Source organism: Corvus hawaiiensis, chromosome 5, assembly GCF_020740725.1.
Source record: "Corvus hawaiiensis isolate bCorHaw1 chromosome 5, bCorHaw1.pri.cur, whole genome shotgun sequence".
NCBI classification, from domain to species: domain Eukaryota; kingdom Metazoa; phylum Chordata; class Aves; order Passeriformes; family Corvidae; genus Corvus; species Corvus hawaiiensis.
This window is the reverse complement of record NC_063217.1, coordinates 56,239,899-56,261,517: the sequence shown is the minus strand read 5'-3', so window position 1 is coordinate 56,261,517 and position 21,619 is coordinate 56,239,899. Positions and strand designations below refer to the sequence as shown.

The following is a 21,619-nucleotide window of genomic DNA, read 5'->3' as shown; positions in this document are numbered from 1 at the left end:
GTATGTATACACCCATACTGTGCAGGGCATGTGATTGGGTCCAAAATCCAGAGGCTTCGTATCACCAAGGTAAGCATTTGCCCTGCTGAGGCATCCCTGTATTTCTTTGAAAGCTTCAATAACATCCCAGAACACAGAGCCGAGTAGTTTCTGTAAATGGTAATCCCACCAAGAAAATGAATGTGGAAAAACAGGGCAGCGAAGGATCACTTAAATTCTGTCTGCTGCCACCACAGATGGCCATGCTGTCTCATCTCACTTAGGCACACACCAGAGCTCAGTAACATCTCTCTCAGCCTCTGCTTTGCTAAGCTCAGTAAGAAAAACCCACAGTTCACTCTCGAGAGATAAACTTGCCATTTCTTTGATCATCCTTCACCTGCACCTCCTTGAGTTTGTATTTTTGCCCAGAGCTGGCAAACACCGTCCCGTAAATTTCAGTCAAGATCTCCCCAGGTTGCCTTCTGTGGACGATCATACTCTTGTGTCCTGGAAAGAGAGGATCAGGACCACCAACATCAGCCTTCGGAGGTGAATGTGTGTACCAAACACCTGACTCTGAGGCCATGCATTTCCCAGTCAGTAGCTCTTGTCTCATACCAGACCAAAGATGAGCAAAAATCCCATAGCAAGGGAGCATCTTCAGTTCTTTCTCTTTGAATTCTGGCTGCTGTGCATTAAATAAGTTATTTTCTTCCTTTGTAACCATGTGATAGAAGTTCCCAAAAGCACTTTCCCTTCATCAAGAGAATATTATTTAGACAGCCAAAAGGAAGGTAATTGTAGCATAGGATAATCACTGGAAAGAGAAAAGAATGCCTCCTTACATTTACATTTTAGAAAGCATGAAATTCTGTCTCACTTGCTCGTCATTATCCAGTATGAGCTAAGACATTTGCAGAATGTGAGCTCTCCAAAACAGTTTTAAAAGATAAAGTATTCTGATTACTCTGAAGTGTAGAACAATATTTTTCTCCATATTAATGTTAGAGAAAAATAGCACAAAAATGTCAGGAACTGTAACTCATTGCTCTTTTTTCACGTAACTTAATCATGTGCCTTCATTTTGAAGCCCACATCCAATAAAGCAAATTCTCTTTGAACAACATCTTTAAGAAATCATCTTTCTTCTGTACGGTCTGTATTACTGCTGCCCCCCTTCTCTTTTAGTTTTTTCTTCCTGTAAATGCTATTGTAGATGCAGATCTTTAATATTCTATTGATACCTAAGTTTTCTCCTTGAGATTATTTTGTTCTAAGAAAAGAGTTATAGTCTTTACCTGTCACAGTTACAGGTGGATACAACCTCTCATTCCTGTGAGGCACTGGTTTGCTGCAAACAGGCTAGAAAAGCACAGTTAAAGAAATGAACACTTGAGATGGCAAAACACTGCAAGAAAGGTTTCAAATGCCATGCAGATTATAGGTCTTTAAAAGGTACATGGGTCTGTCATATTCCTTCCCAGAACCCAATTTTGTCTGCACAAATATGACATACAACTATCATTCCTCTCACATATTAGGCTTATCATCTCCTTGCCCTTTACAGCCTTCCTCATGTCCTCTGTTAGCTATAATAAAAGTTAATCCATAAGAAAAGGCTCAGAAGACCAAGCAGACCAAGCTCAATTAGTTCTTTGATTAACTTCATAATTGAGCAATAAGCCACAGAGCCAGACCTTCTTCAGCTGAAAGGGACAGCACTCTCTGTGGCAAGGTACAGCCTGCTCAACATGCATTTCTGCACAATTTTATTTATTTCACAGTTTTTTGTAACTCAATGAATGCATGCAGGGGTTAGGGGTGTATACCCTGGTTAACACTGGGTATTCTGCGCACAGCTGTGCCCCAAACCTCTCATGACCCTTTCCCTGACATCACACTTCCATTTCTAAGGTTTAGTAAAGAGGTCGTCTTGGTGTACCATGGGCTTTTACTAGGAACACCAGAAGATGAGCAGCCAGAACTAGACATTAACTTTTAAATCTGCAGTGAGAATGTCCCTCTACAGTGTACTGCAAAAATGCCATCCTTTTTAAGGCAGCTCTGTAAAGAAGCATTGTATTAAAGAGGGTGAGAAACTGAAGGATTTGGACTGGTCCAGGAGGTGTGCTGACACACCAGTATTTGGGAGTAAAATCCAGATGTCTGTTCCTGCCAGGGGGAATCTATCCTTCTTGGCAAAATGTGCAGTATGTGGGGTTTTCCATGTGTGGTTCTGCACTGAGATATCCACATAGACAAGGTACTATAGGTGTTTGGAGATGAGACAGAGTAATATATTTATAAGGACTCTGCAAAGAGCTCAGACTGGTTTTTGGAAGTTTCCTCCTGAAATTGAATATTCAAAAAATTGTCTCACAATAAATGTATGCCCATCTGTGATATTCACAGCTTGTTTTAACTTTATGATGCTGGAGGCAGATCTCCAATCTCAGCGGGTGCATTCTCACTGAAGAAATGGCCCTATAAAAGATAATGGGTAATTAATATCATAAAAAATTCCTCAGTAATGACTGGGGATATCAGAACTTGGTTCATATTTCCTTTTGGGACCCTGGAAATAAAATTTTATATTTTCCAGCAAAAAAGGCTGATCTTTGTATTTTGAGTACATGCAACAGCAAATAGTACACTTCCACAGTTTTATAACATGCTGACTGGAATTTGATTTCTTCCTTTGCTAGCTGAGGAAGGAAGATCCGAAACATCCTCGAAGTCTAACAAGATGCTAATGCGCTAAAAAGAGCCTTTGAATAAGCTTGTTTTAGTCAAAATATAGCAAGTGTGTTAATTTAAAGACCTCTAATGGCACTAAAAACATTCATTGACAAATGCCTCATTTTCTCTTAATAACACTTGCTTTAATGTTGCTGTAAATGATATCAAGTTTGCCATAATGATACAGTGCTAGCACTTAAAATTTACCTTCAATGGCTATTTGTATTTTAAATTTTGCATTTTCATTTGATCCCATATGCTTTTGACAATGCTGGATTGATTTAAAGCCAGCTGATTACAGAACACTGAATTAAAGCCGAATCTCAGGTACATTACAAAGGTGAAGGAGCAGCTAGATTCTAAGCAACACCTGAGCTAATGTCTCTTTTCTAATTGAGTGATAGTCAGGCAGTTTGCAGTGCCAGCAAGTATGGTTAAATCAAATTGACTTTTAGTGTTAGACCAATGGTGCTAATAGACTGGGTTCACTGTCTATAATGGATATGGAAAGACAAATACATTAAAAGCAAAGGTCATTCTTATCTTTTGCTTTTGACAGCAAAGACTTAACTGTACAAAGTTCGTTTCCCCTCCAAGAAATTATCGTTCCTACAGTTTATCTCAAATGAGTTTGGTAATGAAAATCTAGAAGGATTTTTTTCTTTCCACATCATCCTCCATAACTCAAGACTTATCGCCCTTATACCTGGATGCATTATTTGCCTTTTCTCCTCATGCTCAGATGGGAGTAAGGGATTGTTTTCCTTTTTATTTTTGCTTACAGAATCTAGTATAATGATGTCATGATCTTTGCTTCAAGTGTTAATGTATCAACAAATAAGCAATAGCAGTTCCAAGCATGGGAAGCAGGATGAGGTTGTGAGTTGTCTGGAGGAACACAGAACATGTGGTAGGAAGTATGGACCATTGCTTCCTTCAGCAGTGAACAGGAAGAGAAATAGGTATCTTGGCGAACTTGAAACACTATTCCCCTGCTGAGCTCATGAACTTTTTGCCAGTGCTAAAAGAATGTCCTTTTCATATAGATGAATACTGCAGGGAGGGGAGGAGTTTTAATACTGCTTTCAGCGTTAAATTTCAGGTACTGAGGGCTGCAGAAGCCTTAGCCCATTGATTTGTGTGGGGCTTGCAGTCTGCGTGGGGTTAAGTACGTGTGTGACTGTCTTGGCTCAGGATGGCACCCAGAGAGCTCTGAAAGCTCATGAATTGCAGATTAATAACAACGCAGGTAGCAGTTAGGGTACAGAATAACTTCCTTCAGCACAGTGAAAACGATGCATGTTTACAGCTGAAGGTTTGTGTCTGACGATGAGGCAAGATGAAGGGAGTTGCATTTCAGTAGGGACTTCAGCAAAAGACAGCAACAACATCTTATGCTAACAAGTAAGGAAAAGCTTTTGTCAGTAAGTAGCAGGATCCTCTACCTATTGTCTGATTTTGGCAATGTCTGATTTGTAGTGTTATGTTGTATCTAGGGCTTTCTGGCCCATAATAGGCTGCTGAAAGCCATCTGGGCAGTGCCATCCCCCACAACAAGTCACAAATGCAGAAGGAGAAGTTCTTCTGGGAGTCTGATCTAGTGAGGGGATCCATACGGGATGTGCTACAAATCCTGACAGCACCCACAGGGCGGGACTGGAAAGAGTTCTCTTACTTCTGTTTTAGAGCCCTCTGATATTCCATACCTGAGGGCCAAAATTCATTGGCAATGCATCACTCTCTCCCTAAGTGCTGCCTTACCAAAGGGCTTCTCTCCAGTCTCAGACTCCATGGTTTGCTTTCCTGGAGGGTGCACACGGAGGGAGTAACTTCTGCACGCTTGGGTTAAAGGAGTTGAGAACAAGCAGTGCTCTGTGCACTGCTGCTGCATTCAGGAGGGGCTGCATCACCCTGCTTGTCACACTTTCTTTTTTTAATAGTTTTATTCTATCCACCAATAGTGCTGCCTATTTGTATTCGTTTGAATGATGAATAATTTTTAAATGCAACTGTCATACTCTGCCTCATGAATTGCAGTGATTCTACCATGCTGTACAGAAACATTTTGACCTTGTAAAAAACAAACTTTTGCTAAAACATTTTTGATATTCATAAAGGTAAAATTTTAGTACGGTTTTCATGGTTTTGCTATAGACCAGGTACAAAATTCTGTTCCACAATACATTTTGAGTGTGCAACTAACATTTCTCACTTGATTTAGGGAGGACAGAATAAAAAGCAAACTGAATAGCAAAAGATTGGAGTTTCTAGCAAGCTGAAAATACCATGGTTTGTTTCCCACCAATACCAAGAGAGATAAAGTTAATCTGAAAGTACACAGAAATTCACATTTACAAAATCTGGTCTCCACAAGGCCATGAAATCCTTAATTTGTTTATTTCTCCCAGAAGAATATAAATCACTGTTGCATTGCCCAAATGTTTGTGAGTTTATCAAAAGGAGCGTTTATTCAGCATTCGTTCCACTCTGTCATTAAATCCTCGGGATTATATGGCTGTTGTTGTCTTTTAAATTCCTGATAAATATGTTGCTGACAGCCAGCTGCTCTTTCCAATGCATCATAACCAACCATCCTAGAGTAGATCATTAGTCTGCTTGCATGTATCTATTTTGTTTATGCCACTCAGGGAGATTACAATGGCCATCTGCAACTGTGGGCACTTTTTTGTTTCGGAGGAATGCGCCATCAGTGGCACAGGAATGTGAGGGACAGGGCAGAGTTTCAAGGATATCAGCTCTCTTGGAGTGATAAGGCTTGCTTGCCCAGTAGAGGGACACTTTGGTGTCTCTGGTGGCTTCAGCTCTTTTTCCCCTGAGGCAGTTTTGGAGCCATACAGACTGGTGACACTACAGAAAGCTTCTTGGGGCTGAACCCCCAGGCAAGACATGGGGAACTGCCAGACCCATCACACCACCTGGTTACCCCTGGGAGCAAAAATTTGGGTGTACAATTAAGTGCCAGTTGTGGCACAGACTTTTCCCCCCTCATACTCTTATGCCATACTACATTTGTTAAATAGAAGGTCAGAGCTTTCCAGAGTTCCCCCTTGGCAGCAAGCTGAATTTTCCTGCTGCTCTTTTAACCTTTCAGTGGTCTGAAGCATCAGGTTTGGTTCACTCGCAGTTCAAGCTGTCAAACTCCCATGTACAGAGCAGTCAGAGTATGTTTCTGCTGGGGAAATCGAACAGTATGTTTTCCAGTTTGCAGCATTCAGCCCACACATTTTTTTCTCAGAAAACAAGAGAATGCTGCCCCTTGCACTTGTAATTTACAGTAATTAGCAAGGAAATTATGCTTGGTTTTAGAGAAAGAAGCACACTGAGCAACTCATTCCTAAAAAGAAGATTTAGAAAGGAGGCTCACATTGGGAAGTAGTACATTTTTATTCCCATTGTAAACATAAATATTCAACACTTTTTGCAAACCAGAAATCAGAAGGGAGAAAAGCAGTGATCTTTGGATTGATTGGACTTTTTTCCTCCTAACTTATGCTGAAATGCATAATATTTCAACTGTGTGTGAAATGCAAGTAAGCTGATAGATTGGTTGTATTAATTGGAAAAAAAAAACCAAAAAAAAATCCTAGCTGAGACACTCTATTTTCAAAGAACAGATGGCTTTCTTTACTTACAGCTGTAGAATATTTTGCTGCAACATAAAGACATATAGTATATCCTCTGGGGATGAAGGAAAATGAAATGGAGAGAAAACGTTTCAGGGAAAATCATTAGAAGCTCTACAAGTAATAGAAATACCAGGCCTGACTTTTGCTGCCACTAACCTTTGTTGACTTCAAATGACAAGTCCTACTTGAGATCAAGACATCAGCAGGACCCCTACTTGCCCTGAGTTTCCCACTCTTCTCCCCATAAGGAAGGCAGCAGGAGAAGCCTCACCTGCAGCCATTTCTTGTAGCAGAGGACATTTTTTATGTTTTCTCTCCCAGCCTGCCTGGCTTAACCTTTGGACCATCCTTCAGCTGCCTCTTAATGTGACCATTTTATCAACAACTGCAGTTAAAATGGCAGTCAGTTTAGCCATCTCTGTCTGCTGCTGCTTGAAATTTTATGTATTGTGACCTTCTTTGTGCCCTTAATTTCTGCTGGAGATGCTCATCTCCTTGCTCTGTAACCAATGAATCAATTTTATTTTCTCTGCTGAAAATGTTGGGGAGGTGCAAAGCAAAGTTTCTCCCCCTGCTCCTTATCTGTAATAAGAAAACTCCTGCAGTTTTTCTCTCTTTGTAACTGCCTATTGATTGTGTATGTCAACTGTATGTCTGTGGGCGCTGAAGGATTTGATTTTATTTCTGTTTGCTCAATGATATCTAAAAAGTGACTGCTTGAAGAGCTGCTGAGAAGTGGGGGTCTTGTCCACAGGTTTTATAATGCATCATTTGTGTGTAATTACAGCAGGATGGTGTAATTACACAAGGTGTTTCCTTTTACTTGTTTAGGTATTCTTTTTGAATGACATAAGCATCTGCAGTCCCAAGGCCCCAGAACTGCCATAGGCAAGATTGCCCCATACTGCCTTACACACGCCCAGATTTAGTGCTCTTGCATGAATTGCTTGCCAGTAAATAAAAGCAGTCATTTTTCTGAGTGTTTGATGGCAATGGATGCTGTTCTCACTTCTGTTGGTCTGGGCAGTCCTCTGCCACGGAGAGCGACTCAGATGCCTGAATGAAACAGGCTGGGAAGGATAAGAATTGCCTAAGGAATGAGAAGCAAACATCAATTACTTGCTCAAGGATGAAAAAGCGTTTGGTAGGCTACTTATTTAGATGGCTAAGCACATCTTGCATTTGGCTCCAGCATCCTGGCCTTGCACTTATAGCACATCTCCTATCACATCTGTGACGCTTGAGCAGTTCAAAGAAGAGTTTGTGCAATGACCCTTCTTGTTAGGGCCTGGGCCATCAGGAAAGGACCTCTGAGAGGGAGAAGTAGCTGTATGGGCTTTGGTTCATCATGGGTTCAGAACCATCAGCACTGGAATGGGGCAGTCTGTGGGGACTGTTAACTCCTATCTATGACAGCTGAGCTCTCTTTGCGAAGCTCACACACTCTGACACCCTTGGTCAAAGCCTTGTGTGTGCCCTAAGGATATGGCTATCAGGCCCAGGGTGTGATTCCTGGGGTGTCCTGAGCAGGACCAGGAGTTGGACTCGACGATTCTGATGGGGCCCTTCCAGCTCAGCATATTCTATGATTCTGTGATACAGTAGCAGGTCATACAGTAATTCCCTGTGTAACTTGCATTACTCAGTGCAAGACTGTGTGAGGAACGAGACAACTCTTAGAAAAATTAAAATAATTTATTAGAACAGAAAAATTGAAAAATTACAAAAATCAGAAAAATATAAAAATTTGGGATCCTAGTGGCTCAAGAGGTATGCCCAGGAACGCAGGGATTAGAGATCTAGGGGCTTAAACGGCACTGGACGTCTGGTGGAAAACTTGCAGTGCTGGGCTGACTTTTAGCTAACCCAAAAGTCAAAGAAAAATTATTAAAGGCTCCTAAATAGGAGTAAGGCTTAGGTGCCCAGCACTGGCATCCACTACCGCTGAAATCTGCAATGGTCCGTACCTGCTCTGAGGCCGACTCACTATTTTATAGTTCCTTTGCTCCGCCCCAGTCCGCCCACGGACCGCCCATGGCACACCCCTTTGGTCCTAAGTGATTGGTGCTTCCCTTTTGACAGATCATCTCTGTCTACCAATAGCTCGTCGTTGTCAGGGGGGTAGTAGCAGCTGGAGTAAGAGTGGTAACATGCCCTCTTTAAGATTCAGGTTGCCACGGAGCTTACTTACAGACCAACAGCTAAAGGTCTAAAACTGGCTGTTGGCTGTTAGAAACTGGGGTTTGGAGCTGGTTCTGAGACTTAGGGTGCAAAGTAGAAACCCTTAAAAAAAATATTAAAATACATCCAACACATCTTAAAACATTTGTAAAAGTATACAGAGAACATGAGAAAAACAACTCTTACAGTGTACAAGTGGTTTAAAGTTGGAAAGGGATTTTTAACTGGGGCACTTTTAACTGGGGGATTTTAACTGGAACTGGTGCAGATAAACTGCTTTGAACAAGTGAAAACACTAATAACAGAACTTGATATTTGTACCTGGACTGATGGGTGAACATTAACACTCAATTAAAAATTGTGTAACCCAAAATTAACTAATTAAAACACTTAACATGCAAAGACCAAGCTAATTAGGGAGTTCATGTATGACAACTGTCATGACTGTGAGTGACAATTATTCTAAAATTTATATTTCCAAGCCAAGTGGAAAAGTTTCGGAGGTACAGCTTCCAGCAAATATTATAATCAAATATATTATCTCTTTATTTAATTCTAGATCCGTAATCAAGATCACCTTTATTAGATTTCAGGAAATCTTTATTGCACTGCCTTCTCCTGGGAGAGGTGCCCAAGGTACTGAGCCCCTGAGCAGAAGCCTGGGTGAAGTAGTAGTTCTCAAATTACCACAGCCCTGTGTCAGTATGTCTCTGTATCTGTAACAGCACAATATCTATCTTCCTTTTACCTGATGGGGCCTGCTGAATGAGAAGATGTGTCAATCGTAGGTGAGAGGGTTGCTGTTTCTAATGTTACAAATTTATGATTTCATAGCAAGATACTGATGCAAACCTGGAAGAATTAAACTTCTGCTTTTGCAGCGAGGAGTTCCTGAGTAGCTCCAGCCCTTCAGAGGTTAAGAGCAAAGGAAGCAAGGAAAAGCATTTTGAAGTTAGGGCTCAGATAGTGCCAAGTATTGCAATTCACTGCTTGAAGATTTAGTTCTGTGCTTGCAACTGGATTAAGGTGGGATGCTTGGCAAGTCTCTGAACATAGCTGAACATTGTGCTTCACATGGCTGTTGGAAGGATATCTAAAAATGGCAGCAAAGTATTAATGTATATGTGGGGCAACAGGGCTGGAATTGGTTAACTGTTCAAAAGATTCTGCATCCTCAGAGTTTTGAAATGAAAGGATTTTCCTGTGACATAATTGTGTATGTCAAAGCTCTGATAGGTAAGTAGTTAAGAGTTTGAATGACAGGCATACAAATCCAATACAAAGCACCCTCTGCAAAGAGATGATGTAAACCAGAGGGTGGAAGAATACAGTGTGCGTGTATATGTGACAAAAATTCCCTGTTGGCTCAAGAACAGGAGCTTTGTTTTTCATTAGATACAATATTGGAGATGTGTCATCTTTAATCCATTTCTCTCAAGTTCAGTTCAGAAAGACTGAAATTTCTTTCAAAAAAGACATAGCTGCTAATCCCTGAAAGCACACTGCAACCACATTCTGGTCCTTCCAGATCTCTAATCAATGTCTCCTGCAAAGATGCCCTTGAATCTTGGAAATGGCCTCATAATATTAATAGAAAAGATTAAAAGTACCCCTTTTTTCCCTATTCTTACCTTGCAGAGAGGGACATCTTTTTAAATATTTGTTTCTTTTGTAACTCAGTGTCACAGTTTCATCAGTCAACTGAAAACTCATCAACTTTTCAGTCTGAATAAGAGTCAAAAAAATGATTGATGTTTTCTTTGGAGCCTGTCTTGTAGTGCTTTAAAAGAGTCCCCAAATGGGGAAATCTGCAATTTTGAAACAAAAGCCTTTTCCTGTTGAGTATGGCCAGGTACTCATAACCGTGAAAGGAATCACTTATAGAGCTATATTACTTTTTCACAGGAATAATGCTGTGTGTTAGGAAAAAACTGGCTAACAATCAGATTTCTTTGACAAAAGATGTGAAGTTTGCTTTTTTAAAATATGGAATTCATTAGTATTATTGAAGAGTCTTATCATATTTCTTTGAACTATAAATGATTTCCTCATACTTGGTTCCTCAAGTTTCAAAGGCTTTAGAAGTTACATAAAAGCAGGTACATGATAGAAGACTGGGTATTGTGGAGGTGTTAATACGTGGCAGATTTTTTTTTAACCTAAGCACACGTATTTCAGGACCCATTATCTTGTCTTTTTTTTTTTTTTTTTTTTTTTGATAAAGTGGTTTTAGATTGACTATTACATTCCAAAGAAATTTAGCACAGATTATTTCCGTCACACAGTGACCGGCACTCCTCACCTGGACAACTTCTCGTCCAATTGGACAAGATGGAAAAATAAATGTGTTCTCAAATGTGTTCTCAGGGCAGAACTGGGTGAGAGGAGGTCTCTGGTGTGCTAGACAAATGAATAACCAAACACCAGGACCATGATAAAGGCATGGGACAGCTCAGCTCTTGGAGCTGATACCTGCAGAAAGAGTTGTAAGTTCGAGTCACAGGTGGCTGACGATGTGCAGAGACCATCAACATAAACATTCTTCTGTGATGCTAAACATGTGTGATGTGAAAATCACCTGTAACTGTAGCATTACAGCAGCCTCTGTGCACTCACCTATGATAAACCAGGCCTTTCATAAAAAATATTGTTCATATAGGTACTGATCTGTGTTCAATGACAGCACAAAACTCCATCTACATTTATTTATTGAACACTGGGATAGGCATAGAGTGTGTTTCTCCAAAAGCTTCCATGAATGTTAATGACAAGGAATATCACTTGTAGACAACACTTGTGCCTAGGAAAATATAGAAAAAGAAAGCCAATAAAGCGTCATGTGAAAAATATTAGCTTGCTGAAAAGCTTTTTATGGTTTGAATTAATTTTTAGTTCAGCAGCACTTGTTAAACCTATAAATAGATAAAGTGTCTTGCCTTCCTACAGCTTTTTTCCTCTTATAGTGTGCTTTAGAAGTCTTCACATTCCGTGATTTTTATTATATTATATTTAGTTAACATTGCAGGCTCTCTTTCAGAGAACTGCTTTGATAACAGGCTGTTTCATCTCAATTCCTAGTGTGATAAAAGCCAATTTAGAGTCACTTACTTTATACAAAACAATACAAAGTACAAGATATTTTGATGATAATAAGATCTTTAAAAAAGGATGACCATCTGCCTTTATTCACTTCTCCTGCTTTCAGCATCCTTTTGAGCTCCACTTTCCCTATGGAAAGATGAAATCACAGAGATCATTTTCAGTCCTGTCAGCTGCGAAGATGTGGTAACCATCTTATAAGACAAACATATGGCTGGGTCTTTAGGGCTTTTTCAAACTGGGAATCCAAATACAGGCAGCCAAGTTGTGTACAGAAGCATCTGCCACATCAGTTCCCCATCACAACGCCTTCCTGTACCACCAGGAGGCCTGAGCCAGTGCCTGCTCTTTTCCAGGTTGGCATTTTATGGCAAGAACCAGCCACAAAAATGTAGAGATGTGTATCTGAAGGTTTAACTTTAGACTCCTTAATCTCAATGTTTTAGGATTAATTTGGGACAGATGAGACTCATCCATCCGGAGAGTTCCAACAAAAACCCAGCTGCAAGCTGCAGGGTGAGCATGGAAGGACCTGGAAGTTGAGCAGTCTCTCCAGGTGGACCGGGGACTGGTTATCTTAAGATACACTTTAGTCCCACAGGCAATGCTATTCACATAGTCCTTATTGGCAGGCCAGGAAGGATCTACTCATACTCCATCTGATTTATTTTTACACAGTTCCTGACAAAACTGTTGTCTACTCTCTGTTTCTTGCTTCATTTGTGGTCTCTTGGTTTAGATGGCTTCCCTCCTGAGAAGTATTAAGCAGGAATTGCCCCGTACATGAGTCTATAGCAGCTCCTCATAGCTAACCAGAACATGCCTTCAACCACTTGATTTTCCTGCTGTACAATGCTCCTGCCTCCTGCCTTTTGTGAGGAATGTGGTTATTTGCTTCTGCGAGCTATTATGGCTCTTTTTGGAGGTTGAGTCTTTCCGTTTGACCTTGAAACATGGTGGGATTCTGGTAGTGGGGTGGCCTTGCCCATGCCTTCCTTCTACTGGTGGCTCTGAAGAAGTGAGGTCTGCGCTTCAGAGAAAACACAGCCAAATGAATTTGCAGTTGACCACCTGCTTCCTCATCAGCCCCTCGTACAAGAAAGTCCTGGATATGTAGAGCTTAATAGGGCATTTTTTTCCAGGTGATCAGAACAATTATGACAAATATTTGTGTGAAGACAACTGTTTTGGTTGAAAATGTGCATGGTACTTGAGGACTAAAATCACTGTTGGAAGCAACATTCATATAGTAATACTTTTTTTTTAACTGGGTGGGTTTCTTTGTTTGGGTTTTTCAGTATCCTATAAGCAAGGCCTCTGAAATGTTTATCAAAACAAAGACTGGTGATTTTTATAAACTTTTTGTTTTGAAGCAGAACATTCCAACCATTCCAGGAAGTTAACTTACCTTTTCTAATTGCATGGAACTTGCCCTGAAAATCAGAGGAGAATGTGTAATATAGAGAGATCCATAAAGGTGCAGGAAGTTAGATTTACTGCTGTTCATGAAGCCATTTAACACTGCTCAGAGCAGTTTTAGCTCATCAATATCCCACTGGTGAATCTCAAAATATCTATCATGTTTATCTGAGACAGCCTTCTGCAATGTATCTTCATTTGTTCTTACCTAGTGTTTGCTCTCACCCTTTACTTTACTTTTTACCTTACTTTAGAATTTCAGTCATTTACTTCAGGAGCCAAAATTCTCCTCATCCTCACCTCAGGTACTGAATAACCAACTAACAGTGAGGTAAAAAATTCCTGAAATACTTCCTTCACCTAAGCTAACTGTTGAATAGGAACCATGTTCCCAGCAATTGGCATCACACTGGAAACATGCCTTGAACAGACTTAAAGCTGCAGCCATTACAATCAAAACATTAATAGATAAGTAATTAATTTTAATAAGTTACTCTCCTACATGGACTATTTTAAAACTTTAAGATTGCTGAAATAAGACATTTAATAAATTTAATAAACCTGAAAGGAAAAGAATCTCAGTAGCTGGATTTAAAAAAACAGACAACAGCCTTGACTCACACATCTAACATTGTCTGGAAAAAAAAAGTTTCAAAAATATTGTGGTTAAGTATTCAATTAAAGAGTATAGAAAACAATTTTTCAAAAATAGATCTTTATTAGCAGGCTGGGTTAGAGAATTGGGTATTCACTTTGATTAGGGTTTTCCATTGAGAGGAATAAAAATTTTAGGTTCTCACAGGTTACAATTTAAAAAATATGGAAAGTGATGTATTTACTTTACAAGGATGAAATTGAGTTACAGGGACTAATAGGATAAGTGTTGCAAGTTAGACGTTAGAAGAGGGATATGAATACAATTTACTGGGCAAATTAACTTTCTTAGAACACTTGGGCTGGTGCAAACATAACAGCACCTTTAGGAGACAAACTTCCTTCCTTGCTTGTATACTCCAGGGTTTCTCTAATGACTATAAAATTCTTTAGGCAAGATTTTTTTCACCAGCCTAAGGGAAGCAAAAGATATTGATAAATGTGCAGCAGAAACAGAATGAAAGCTGGACTCGATGCCCTAACTCTTCATATCCTAATACCTGCTGAAGCAGTTCTGGTTCCTTTGCTCTGCGTAACTAAAATTGTGCTCCTGCGTGGCATGGGTGCCACTGATCTGCAAATGGAGCTACTCAGTGTTTTCAGGACTTGAATAACAAGCCCAGAGAATCCCTTAAAAAATAATATCCTGGAAAGCAAAGTGGCAAGTAGAGCCTGGCCAAACTGAAGGGGAGCTGAAGCCTGTCAGCAGGGTCCATCTGAGGCAGTTCAGATATGGACTGAAATGCATTTGGCGTCTCTTTCCTGTTCAATAACGAGCCGTACTCTGCTTCACCTTGTCCCCAAGGCTTTCACAGTGCTTCATACAAGTGAGGGGAATGGTGTCTGGATACAGACAGGCACTGAACAAGGGGATCTTAACATGTTTGTTAGTGCAGAAGGTCTTCTGCTATTTCTAGACTGTTCAATGTGAGAAAGGGAAGTGGGCTTCAATGATGTACCCAAGGTTCTGCCTCAAATTATTTACAAGATGGGAAGAGGTCAAAAACGGTCCTCTCTGAGATCATGGGGCTGAGCTGCCTTCCTGAAAATAAAAGAAAGCCAGTCCTCTCTGCAGTGAATAATTTAAGCCAATTTGTATTGAACAAGTTGCTATGAGATTTGATTAAAAAAAAAAGAAAGAAAAACTTTGTGAAGCTAGACTAAACAGTGTTTACAGCATAGCGGTCATCTTTTGATGTGACGCTTTAGAGGAGCTGAGGCAGAATGTGCTCTTTCTGTGCAGTTTAATAAAAATAAGGCTGTGAAACATCTTCTGATGCAAAAATCCAAGACTGTCCTCAACATCTAACGCTGAACCTTAAAATTACCATACCTGAATGCATGCAGATGAGTTGTGTTCATTAATTTTAGCAGCATCTGTGCCCATTTACACCAGGTAAATATCTAACATTCAATTTTCTTGTCCCTTTTCAATTAGCTCCATTACAGGAAATCTAATTAAATCCTATCTTTTAGCAGGAACCAAGAATTCAAGAGCTAAATTTTTGCACTTAATTAAAACCTCTTCATCTTGAACTGTTAATTTTCTGAAAAAGATATCCAGTAGTTTTTTCCTCTGATCCACTTGGTTCCTGAATGAAATGGCTCATTTACTCTGAGTTGGCTCTTGAAGTGTACACTTAGGCTCCAACTCTTGTGACGATCTCAGAAGATGATAGGAATCATAGCTGCTTTTCTCCGCACTTCTGGATAAAATCTTTTCAGATAAAGCTTGTGTTTCTTTTGGGCCCATAGAGACATCTGGATGACCATCAGGAAAGCAAAGATGCCAACTAGCAAGGAAAAAGATTTAAAGAAAAGGATCATGTGTGTTCTTTCAGTGCCTGTCCCTGTAAATACAATGGGGTTTATGGCAATGCTTGGCCCTAAAGCAAGTAGAGGATTCAGCTGCCTGGCAGCGAGGTCTCAAAAAACCCAGCAACTAAAAGACTTCCCAGGACCCTGCTGTGGCTGTCGGGAGCCAGTAAGTGGATCTTGGGTACCTCTCCCTTCAGGCTGAGTGGCACAAAATGGAGGATAATTTTACTGCATTTGCATTTTGAAAATTCATTATCCTTTCTTCCTTAAAATGAGGTAGTTAATCAGAAACATTCATTTGGCATCCGGTCAAGTTATCGCTGAGACAATTACAGCAAGGATGAGTGTGCTGCATATGTTGCTGCTCCTGCTATTGTAGGAACAGCCCTACATTGTCCCCAAACTTTCAGATCATTTCCATACCGAAACCTAAAGAACAAAAATGTTTCATCTTTTCAAACAAAATTTCAGTTTAATTTTTCCATGATGCAGTTTAACCCACTTTTGAAATTAGTTTCTTTTTCATTTGTAAACCACGTGGGGCTACTTCTTACAAGTAGTTTTATAAGTTTCTATTTTGAAATGGAAAACTAATTAAAAAGTTAATGTTTTGGAGAGCTCAGTCCCAGGGACCATATTTTTGGGAGTGTTTAGGTCTCTAAGGATGCAGGAAAGCAAGAGTCACAAATGCTACTAGGCAGGCTGCCCTTACGAGCATTTTGAAGGTTTATACATTTATCTCGTATAGCAAATCTGATGGCAATATTTCATATGCTATAGACTTCTTTGGTAAATTTTAAATGTCCAGAATTCACTTCCACAAACGACACTTTAAATGCTGTCTTCATTCTGCTACAAACTTACCTGGCAGAGTTTGTGTCATCACTGTGAAACTAATCCAAGACCCGGCCTGTTGCAAAGAAAAAGGCACTGTTAGTTTTATATTTTATGTAAAGCAAAATGGCAAGTTTTCAAAAGCTTCCCCTGGAAAAACAGTGTGTACTGGAAATGGGAGAAGAAAAATAGTAAGAAATCAAACTCATTTGGTTTTTCAAGATGGTCAAATAGTGTGCTGGATGGGATGAAGAGATGGGTGGTAAATATTTAGATCACTGGGGAGACTGCAGTGAAGGGAAATACAGAGAAGAGTCCATGGGATAATGATGTGAGGGAAGAGGAGGGTCTGGTGGAAAAGCTTATGTGGGAACAAGGAGACTCTGACATAGGAACCACAAGGATTGATGTGCAGAGGAAACTGCATGGAGGTGTTGCAGATTTTCTGCAAAGGCTGAAACAGCGACCACCTACCCTTTGCATATAAGCAGAAGAAAGTCATGTACCTCATATGTATAGTTGGGACAGGATACCAGCAGGAAGAGCCACGTGAAGGGGTTGTAGGTTGGACTTGGAAAACAGGTTCTATTTCCTTGTGAAAGGGAAAAAAAAGGGTGGGGAAAATCAGAACCAGTTTCAGTACAGGGAGAGGGAAAGTGAGCCTTATCACAGCCTGCCTATGTAACAGCGATCCCTTGGGCCAACGCTCTCAGAGCACAACCTGTTAGAAAAGTTTCAGTGAAATCTTTTGAGGTAGCAAAAGCTGTACCTATCCCAGTGAGAATGCTGCTCAGCGAGCCTTATATCAGTTTTTACAAGGTCTGGTGTGTCCAAAGGATGCAACTTCTGTTCAGAAGAGGGAGACTAGTTCAGTGTGGGCTAGTCAACAGGCGAGTACTCAGGGCACCCACTGGGATGTGGGGGATGCAGCTGTATCTTATTCTGACTCAGTAACATGAATCTGTTGGCTCCCACATCCTCACCCTTTATCTCTGGTAGAATAGGAAAACAACTCCAGAGCTAACAGGATGCCTCTCTACAGCCACTGATAATGCTCACACCAAAGGCATCAGTGTAAATTTTGTATTTTAGATATTTAATATCAAATACAAATTCAGTGGCCTCACAAACATGTGGGGTTGGTTGGGGTTTTTTGCTTGATTAGTTTTGATGTGGCTTTTTTTATTTGGTAGGTTTTTTCCCCTTTCCTCCCTGCCTTGGACTGGTGAAGGATTAAGAGAGAATAGGTAAAAATAATCCTTTTATTCTGGAGTTGGAATTAAAAGATTTTCTGTTAGGAAATATCTCAGAGTAAAAGTGATTTCTAATCAAGGACATTCATTATCCTTTCCAAGAAGTACAAAAAGAATTGCAGAAATTATCAATTATTAATGAGCACCACCTCATTTTTAAGTTCTGGCAACAATGCTATCTTTAATACTTGTAGACACTGAGAACTTAAATCAATTTTTTGGCTCTTGCTGCTTTTAATCTGAATTAGGCCCCTTGCAAGAAATAATATAAGCAGTTTCCTAACCACAGTGCATAAAAACCTTCAAGAGCAGAAACTGACTCCTGTGTGTGAAGTTAATAGTACTGTGGTATTTTCTTGAATAGGGTGTTCCAGTGGGGAAATTACACTATTAGTGTCTGAAAACATACTTTACTTTCTGGTATAGATTGTATAACTTTTAATCTCATGACACAAAAATGCTGAAAACCCAGCCTGTTAAGAGCATACATTTACATTGATGCCCGTGCAAGTATTCATGAGTCTATCTCTGAGTATTTGAATATATGCATGTGTATTTTTGCCTGAGATGAATGTGTCTAAAGACTCTGCAATATAGTTTAGAAGTTCTTGAGACTTATTTAAAATGCAACATGCTGCTGTCAGTCACCAGCATGCTTTAAAGGACTTCTGAGTTTAAATCCAGATTTAAATTGCAGTTGTGTCTAATTAGGATAAATTTGTTATAAGCTTTGAAACAATAACAGTGTTGCTAATGTTTCCTTCTCATCCCATTTATTTTGAAGTTGTTAGACCAATGGCATGATACCTACTTCATCTTTCTTTTTTTGGTGGATATAGGTACATAAATTACTGTACAGCAGCAGAAGATGGATAGGTTAAGCACACTTCAGTCTTAGACAAACAGGAAACAAAGACAGACCTGAATTGGTTTGGTGAGCTAAAGCTACATTGATAAAGTGATTTCCAGCTTCACACATCTGCAAGACATTAAAAACATATTTTCAGTTGTATGCGTAAAAAGTGTGGTAATTGTGTTGCACTGCATAACCAGAACCCTCCCCATTACAACTCAGCCTCTGTATCCAGGAAATATGTACTCCAGAAAACAGCCTGTGATCACAGTCACACACACACAAGTGTCCAGTGAACACGGTGGGTGCAGCCTGGCATGAAAGCTCCTGGCACAGCTCCGTAGAGCTCCATGCAGCCAGGCCTTCAGTGGGGTTCCCATGCCCAGCATGTGCAATGTTTGGCCCTGGGGAGATTAGACAGACTCCCTGGCTCTAAGGAATTCAGCAAGATGCTCTTCTTGATCTCTTCTGGCTTTAATCCAAGCTGCAAAGAAGAAGGTGGAAAGCTGACCTCTGGTTTTGTAAAGATGTCATGAGTTAATGTCTCTAACCTTTTCCTACACACACTTTCAAAGGTGTTGAGCAAAACAGGAAGGAAAAATAAGGTGAATAAAAAAACCAGCAGTTCTCCAAAAGGCAGGCTGGTTGAATGGATAGTAGTTGGGGATTGATAAAGGAAGGGAGCCAGTACTATTCCTGTTTCTGCAACTCTCTGGTTATGCTGTTTCCAGCTGTGACCAACCTCTCAGCGCTGGTCTCCAACATTTAGGTGTTTCGAACCTTTGGGAGAGGTACCATGTCTCCCTGTTGATTTCAGATTTGCTTGGGGCTTTCAGTACTTCATCAGCTACAACTACTAAATAATCAAAATCAATATTTACCCATATTTAAAGTGGGAACTGGTAGGAAAATTATTTTATATTCCTGAAGAAGAAGACCTGTCATCACAATTACGTAATTTTATGGTTTTCATTTTTCCCCTACTCTGTGAAGAAAACCAAGATGCTGTATACAGTTCAAGCTCAGGCTGAATTGAATTTTTTATTCATTTCCGTGTTTGAAGACTGATTTGTCCTCTCAAACTGCAAAAATGCAGAGTTAAAAAGTTGCATTTTCTTACAGCATTTGTTGTTCTAAATTTTGTAAGGCTTGAAAAAGTTTAAGAAATTAAAATTTAAAGGAAAATGTTAAAGCCTAAAGATGTTAAAAGTGTGAAGTCACAAAATTAATACAAAAAAAGAACTTCAATTGTCATTTTTAAGTTAATTCTGAAAGTCATCCATAACAAATTTTTGCTAAAACTAATTGAAAGAAATATGTGACTTCATTTTATATTGAAACATGCTAATATCTGAAGGAACATTGTAGTTAGCCTTGCTGAAGAATTTTCCCCTTTTTGGCAGAGATTTTTGTTGGGTTTGTTTGGAAGGTTTAGATCGGGTTTATTAGTAAATAGACCTGTAATTGGCTGTTATTCTGCATGGCTAGGTAGTTATGGTTCAAGTCCTGCTGTCCTTTTAAATTTTTCTAATTCCAAATAACTGACCATCCTCTATCATAAATACCAGATGTAAAACACTAAATAGCCAGAAAATGAAATTCCATTTTAAAATACCCTATCAGAAGCTTTAACTCTAACCATAGCAATGGACGTAATTTTGATTTACATACTTCCAATAATGAGCTGGGAACGTGATTTGTTTTTCTGATTGCTATTATGTTAAAGAAAAAATTTTGTGGTTACAAGTGGTTTTGTAAAACACTATACCTAAGGAGATGCCCATACTATTGTGGAGCAAGAGATGTTCACACATATACATAATTAACCCCTACTGATTCTAAGTAAAACAAGCAAAGGGCATTTCTGCAGGGATTTTATTGGCTTACCTTTGACTCTGCAGCTGCATTCTGCTGTGATTAAATTTTATGCCCCTTGTTAGAAATGGGACTGTTAATGTTCTACATTGAGAACCACTGCTAAATTTAATCTAGTCTCCATAGTTTAGCATATATAAAATATGGGGCAGTGGGGAACAGCAGAGAAAAAGCTGGTGCTATTTATGATGATAAAATATTGACATCTACACACCGTTTCCCCTCTTTATATTCCATGTGTACCCTATGAGAAAAACATCCCTGCAAAGCTTATTTTCTCTAAACATGAGAATCTTTCAGGAGGGCCTGCAGACACTCTTCAAATTACTCTGTACTGTTGTTTACAGCAGCTGCAGATGTGTACACTTAAATCAGGAGGTGTAATAAAGACAAGACTTAAAAGAGGGTAAAAAAAGAGAAATCTTTCAAATATTTTATTCATATATTTTAGAAACCTGTGAAAACAGCTTCAAATTATTTTATTTCTTATGTTGATGTTTTAAATTCATTGTCTGGGAATCTGCCAGCACAAGATCTGAAAGGGACAGGTTTTGAGTTTCCATGGGTAGGGAGTTCTCAAAAGAGCTGTAAGAATTCAGAGCCCAGACCAGGTGCTGATGCAGATCTTAAGGGCATTGACATATTTTACAGCAAACACCCTCAACACGACTCATCCCTTTGCTTGTTTGCAGCATTTTCCCTACAAGCTCTAGCAGGGCATGTTCCACTGATGCAGGGAAGGATGTTTCAAAGGAAAAGGAGGCTCTCTCTAAGCAGAGACTTTGATGAGGACTAGTTTTGTTGGTAGCACTGAATATTCAGGCAAGTAGCTTGCTTGGTTTCAAACACCCCCTGAGCCTGGGAAGGGTGCACACAGCAAGGTTCTGGGCATACTGCTGTCTACCACTGCCACAACCTCCTGTCTCTGCAGTACTGGGTTATCGCTTTTGGCTCTAGAGCCTCATGGAGTGTGTGAACTTCTTCATAAAAGTATTTTTGCTATTTTTGCTATATCTTATTAGAGCAAGAAAAGCTGAGAACTGCGTGGCCAGCCCCAGAGACAAACACTGCCAAAACTGTGACCTTTAAGGGTCTTAATTTACAAAAGCATTTAAATATTGCTAATGAGTTTTTGTATGTTTTTCTGAGTAGTGTTTGTCTGAAGGAGCCTAGACATATTACTGTCCCATTACCCTGTTATATTTCTGGAAACTGATCTGTACCTGATTCTCAAAGAGGATGTTTTGGCTACTGACCCAGCAGTT

General features: G+C 39.7%; 1 protein-coding gene and 1 long non-coding RNA gene across 5 annotated transcripts in view; one reads left to right on the top strand and one right to left on the bottom strand.

The window, feature by feature from the left end:
- Window positions 1-21,619, top strand: part of LOC125326514 — a 316,424-nt gene that overhangs the window by 244,118 nt on the left and 50,687 nt on the right. The gene's annotated exons all lie outside the window — the stretch shown is intronic.
- The window catches only part of TECRL (trans-2,3-enoyl-CoA reductase like), a 60,144-nt gene continuing 52,053 nt past the window's right edge, over window positions 13,529-21,619 (bottom strand). For 2 of the 3 annotated variants that reach the window (XM_048304840.1, XM_048304839.1), the window contains exons 9-12: window positions 18,548-18,605; window positions 16,880-16,965; window positions 16,404-16,449; window positions 13,529-15,514 (exon numbers count right to left, since the gene is read on the bottom strand). In XM_048304840.1, the coding sequence (XP_048160797.1) occupies window positions 15,387-15,514; window positions 16,404-16,449; window positions 16,880-16,965; window positions 18,548-18,605 (318 nt within the window). In that variant the 3' untranslated portion in view covers window positions 13,529-15,386. Of the gene's footprint in view, window positions 15,515-16,403; window positions 16,450-16,847; window positions 16,966-18,547; window positions 18,606-21,619 lie in introns of all 3 variants that reach the window. The other variant, XM_048304842.1, reaches the window with a different exon arrangement.